Genomic DNA, 5,098 nt, shown 5'->3' on the forward strand with positions numbered 1-5,098 from the left:
CCGCGCTAACAAGCATGTTTGCCACCAGTTTTGCTGTGATCGGTGCTCTAGACTCATCCTTTTTGTCCATACGGGCATATGGGAAACACGGGATCACAGCGGTGATGCGGCGGGCGGAAGCAGTTTTGCACGCGGATATAAGGATCAGAAGTTCCATCAAATTGTCGTTCACATCGCTACACCCTGACTGGATGATGAAGACGTCTTCCTCGCGGACGGATTCGGAGATCTTGACGTTTATCTCGCCGTTGGAGAATTTTTTGGGCATACATGGCGTGAGGGGCACTCCAAGCCTATGTGGGTGAATCACTAGTCCGTGGGCTGTTTTGCTGCATCATTTAAAGCGGCAGCTCACCGCTCGGCCACGGCATGGGCGAGCTCTGGGTGACTATTGCCTGGAGAGCCCAAATCAGCGGAAGGAAAGTACTGGTGCCAGATGAACATACCCGCAAGAAGTCTGATAGAATTTCCGTGATACATAATTTATAAAATTGCTGGATGGCTTTATAACATAGAACAGGGTGAAGAAGAAAAGGGTGACTGTTGCAATTGGGTGACACAACTGACTGACACAGATGCCCCTTGCTAAAAAAAAATGTCGATAAAATGACCTTATTTGCGCAGCACAAATAATCTACATCTACACTGCCACATCAAACAGACACTCTAATAGTGATGTTTTCTACAACGTATTCTGTGTCTGCATAACCGAGGAGCTGAACTATGCGAGCGCTGAAGACAGCTGAGTGGAGACACGTTGGAAGCCAGAAACGAAAAACCCACCTGTTTAGGCCCCTTACACGGGATATTTGCGCAGAATTGTAGTTTGCTAAACCTCGTCCTACTTCTACACAATCCCAGATCTCGCATTCGTCCATCTTTTCGATCAATTGGGTCTCATCGTCCGTAATCGTCTGAGAACCAGACATTATATTATCTGATAAAGATGCCGACGACCCAGAACGGGAGAGTGGAACAAGGGATGTGACTGAGGCCGTCACTGATGCCTCGGGTTCTAAGACCGGTGTGCATGGTGTCGTTGCGGCCAGATTGGAATATGGCATTTGTGCAACTTCCTTGGCCTCAACTGGAACTCCTTCAGTACTGCGGTGGACTAGTATGCGAACTGCTTGGCCAGAGGCAAATGAACCTCGAACTCCGAGCACCCCAGCTGGCAGCAGGCGGCCACCAGATTCTCGACGAGACAATACAGCATGTGCTCCGGAGTCAATGATCACGCTGCCTGCTGGATAAAGGGTGTGGCTTGTCCATGCCTTTAGGTCTCGCATGGGAATCAAAGCAGGCTTAAAGACAGTATGTGGAGGCCTTGGCCAACTGAGGGATGCAGCGACTTCATCCAAATCGACTTGATTAAGCTTTTGTGGAGCGATCGGGCTAGCAGTACCTGAAGTGGGTACTGACGTGCTTCTCAGTGCTGTATAGTAGTCAATGATATCGACGATCACTGAAGGCTGTTTGCTGGATGCGATGACAGTTGTTACGCCAGCGCCAGTTGCGATTTCAGCAGCAATTAATTTTGTTTCCATTCCGCCGGTTCCAAGGCTAGATCCTAGCGTTGATGTGCTGACTGGAGGAATGGGCTTAGGATTAACCAAATCATTACTGTATCCGATCTGGACCCGTACCTCGTGCTCGGATAGCAGCAACAGAGATGACCACATCAAGCTTTTTCGCGGAAGGATCTTTTCGTGGGTTGGATGTATACAGACCGTCGACGTCTGTGAGCAGGAAAAGGTAATCGGCGTGAATCATAGAACTCGTAATAGCAGACAACGTGTCATTGTCGCCAAATTTAATTTCCTGCAGACAGTTAGCCCATGTTGCTACTCATCATATTTGTAGTAGATACTTACGCTGACAGATATGGTGTCGTTTTCGTTCACGATGGGCACCACGCCCATCGACAAAAGTTCATTTAGTGTGTTGACAGCGTTCAAATACCGTGTGCGCTGGGGTGTGTTCAATGCTTGAACAGGGCGTTTGCGGAAACCACCTTACATCGGATATGTCTCCTCTTGTTAGCAGAACCTGAGCGGTTCGCTGATCAAACTGCCCGAAGAGATTGTCCCATAATGCAATGAGACGTCCTTGTCCTATCGCTGCCAAAGCCTTCCGTTAATCAGTCCTAATCTCAGAAGATGCAGAAGAAAGACACACCTGCTTTTTAGATAGACTTTTTGGTCTCTGCGGAATATCCATCGTCCTCAATCCAACTCCAATAGCCCCAGAACTGACGAGCACCACTTTGTGTCCATGGCTGCGGAGACTAATGACGGTCTCAACGACTGTAGAAAGTATGGACAGGAGGGGTTGGTGCGTTTCTTCATGGACGATGGAAGATGTTCCTACAGGGTTTTACAGATTACACATCTGCGGGAGGTGGGGCGGGGATACTACTAGTACTCGCCAAGCTTGATAACGATCGTGCTAGGAGTTCCACGTTTTGCTGGCCGTGACATTTTGCAGAGGTCGAGGATGTAGATGTGGTCGCGTCGAGAAGATGACGGGTAAAATTATGATGAGCGACTCCCTATGGCGCTGACTCGGCCAATATAAGTCGCAGCTTGAATGAAATGGCCTAGAGTCTTCTGGTAGTCTCAGGTATCGAAAAATCGCACACCAGTTGTATGTTGAGGGACGAGCGCGATCGGAACAGCAGCAACATTAGTAGGTGACATTAAAATTATTGAACATGGAACGGCGGCGCCGGTAACATTGCCATGAGTCATGCAAAATAGTCACCGAATCCAACTTATGTTCATTCTTCTGCGTACCGTTACACCAGAATATGCAAACATCATAACTAAATATGCATAGAATATATCCACAGATCATGTGTAGAACTAACGACTCCAATCGTGTAGATGGCCCAAATTGTTAATTCATGGGAGCCTTGGCAGCTTCCTTCTCGCCCTTCAGGATGCGCTCGAGGTTGGCACCGATGTGGCGGCGTTGATCAAGGGTAAACTCGGGTTCTGGTGCAGAGTAGCCGAGCTCTGTAGGCTCCGTCAGTATGGTTGCAAATGTGCTTGTCGTAATAAACTCACTCAGACTCGGGTATTGTATCGGTAACTTTTCAGTTTTCACCGGGAGAGTAGACAGATCAAGAGGGAATGAAGGGCCAATCCACGCATTCCGGAGTTCATGGTCTCTGGGAAGTCATTGTCAGGTGTATCACACCGGCAATAATCTGCACTCACTTTCTCTGCAAAGGCGCCCACGCCCCGCATCGGTCAGTCAATCAAATGTTCGATAAGCAAATGAATTACCGCTTCACGGGTCAGAGGGTGCACGAGTATGCTTTGCAATTTGATTGCAATGAGCCGATGAGTCAACTTGACTAAGAAACAAAGAAATACCTTAGATCACCCCTGTTCATACAAAGGTACGAAAATACAGAGGAAAACGAGGTCGAGGGGACCCAGATCTCGTATGAGCCTGGGATTGACTTGGGAATGATTTCTTGCTAGAAAGGGTATGATAGGCACTTACCAACTGGATGAGGGCCGATAGGGTCGGTGTTCACACGAAATAATGGCACAGCGACGAACGCTCCATCACGCCTTAGACGCAGGACGGCATCACGCAAGTCCAATGCAGCCTGGTGCTGATCAGCATTGCGCTGATGGAAGTAGATATCTGCACACATTCTTCAGCAACTAAGAGATTGACACCCATGCTCTCAACTCACGGAAGTGCCATTCTCTATCGCGAACAAACCGTGACAGAGTCAATGATCAGTACTCAGTAGTGAACTTGGGGCACTCACTTGACTTCCGAGTTAACAACTTCTTCAAGCTCGGTTGGTGGGTGGTAGTCTGACATTATGACCCGCTTTGAAAAACAAGTTTGGCTCCGCAGCTGGTCATAGCTACCAGCACTAAGGATGATATATTTGTAAGTGTCAAGTGCCGCGCCCTTAATGGAAGGCGATCAGCAGACTTCGGAGACGGTGGAATCAAGAGGACTGTAAAAGGCAGATCCCGGATAGATAACTTAGTTTTACATAAGCCTTTAAACCTTAATATATAGCCACTTGAACTTTCGAGACATACGCTTTGAGTTTCGACCTAGCGGTCTCACAGGTGAATAGTTTTTTTTGTTTGCTACTGGGAGGGGGAGGGGGGGTTTCTTACCATAGAACACAACCAGATAGTCAACTTGATAAAAAACGCGCGTGCAAGTGCGCTACTCGCCAAAAAACAAATGTTGGATGTAATTTTTCAAACACGTGATTAAAGCGTGTCATGTCAATATATGCGCGTTATAGTATCGTGTCCTCCATCTCGACGCGTCTCGTACTCAACTCACACTCGAGCTCAAACTCTTTGGCATATATTCTACTGTAGAGATACGCACCTAACTTCGACGTGATCTGAGTGTGACCAACTGAGCATTAGCTTCGAAGCTTCGAAGACGGGTGTGACGTGTGACATCCCCCAATTAGCTTCGTTTTGGCTGACGCATGTGTGACACCGCAGACTTCGTCATCCTTCGCTACCTTCACTCCCATCCGACTTGGAGGATCTGGTGTCTTCTCTCTATGTTTCCGCAAAGTCATGTTGATGCAAATCCCCCAATGTTCGAGTCTGATGAGCACAAGCTTGCAATGCATCAAAGTCTAAGTATTTTGTGTCAAAGTTCCCTTTCACCATCATGCCTTTGAATTTACGCAACAAAATGCAAGGTCTCTTGTCTATCCCTGCGCAGTTTAGCACAATTGTTCCTTCCTGCAGCCTCTCTGTTGCTGAGTTGCTTGTCCTTGACCTACCCACAGTGCTAGAACCTGATGCATCATCTGCTAGCTTCGTTTTTTCTAAAGCACTCCCTATGGTGCAGCTCCCTATGGACTTCATTTCATGATTAGCACCTCTGTTTAAATGAGCATCATCACTTTGTGACCTTGCTAGCAAGGCTTGGCAAGCAGGAAATTGATCTGTCATCCACCCTTCATTCCCCAGCGACTTGCTTCCTTTCTGGGTCTTGTCATACTGGGTTTCTTTGTCTTATGCACTTGAGCATCAGTGTGATTGGTGCATGTCACACAACTGGGTCTTAGACAGACTGGACATTGTTT

General features: G+C 47.7%; 3 protein-coding genes across 3 annotated transcripts; all 3 read right to left on the reverse strand.

The window, feature by feature from the left end:
• Nucleotides 1–10: 10 nt before the first annotated feature.
• On the reverse strand, nucleotides 11–444 carry BJ212DRAFT_1288571 (ribose-phosphate pyrophosphokinase, N-terminal domain-containing protein; the record flags this gene model as incomplete). The annotated part of the gene is made up of 2 exons (XM_041332036.1): nucleotides 11–293; nucleotides 356–444. Coding segments are annotated over 2 exons (372 nt in total), but the record flags the coding sequence as incomplete, so codon positions are not given.
• Nucleotides 445–572: 128 nt separating this feature from the next.
• On the reverse strand, nucleotides 573–2,718 carry BJ212DRAFT_1402887 (glutamate 5-kinase). Its single transcript, XM_041337364.1, has 8 exons — nucleotides 2,624–2,718; nucleotides 2,429–2,495; nucleotides 2,179–2,366; nucleotides 2,020–2,130; nucleotides 1,875–1,970; nucleotides 1,647–1,821; nucleotides 784–1,588; nucleotides 573–732 (listed from the first exon to the last, which is right to left on the reverse strand). The coding sequence occupies exons 2-8, from the start codon at nucleotides 2,478–2,480 to the stop codon at nucleotides 654–656; spliced, it is 1,506 nt and encodes a 501-aa protein (XP_041185656.1). The 5' UTR covers nucleotides 2,481–2,495; nucleotides 2,624–2,718; the 3' UTR covers nucleotides 573–653.
• On the reverse strand, nucleotides 2,701–3,980 carry BJ212DRAFT_1440007 (DOPA-like domain-containing protein). Its single transcript, XM_041337755.1, has 8 exons — nucleotides 3,791–3,980; nucleotides 3,713–3,726; nucleotides 3,514–3,660; nucleotides 3,381–3,459; nucleotides 3,291–3,321; nucleotides 3,222–3,226; nucleotides 3,069–3,172; nucleotides 2,701–3,017 (listed from the first exon to the last, which is right to left on the reverse strand). The coding sequence occupies exons 1-8, from the start codon at nucleotides 3,844–3,846 to the stop codon at nucleotides 2,899–2,901; spliced, it is 555 nt and encodes a 184-aa protein (XP_041185657.1). The 5' UTR covers nucleotides 3,847–3,980; the 3' UTR covers nucleotides 2,701–2,898.
• Between the last annotated feature and the right edge of the window lie 1,118 nt (nucleotides 3,981–5,098).

The sequence above is a fragment of the Suillus subaureus genome (assembly GCF_016647635.1).
Source record: "Suillus subaureus strain MN1 chromosome Unknown BJ212scaffold_161, whole genome shotgun sequence".
Taxonomy (NCBI): domain Eukaryota; kingdom Fungi; phylum Basidiomycota; class Agaricomycetes; order Boletales; family Suillaceae; genus Suillus; species Suillus subaureus.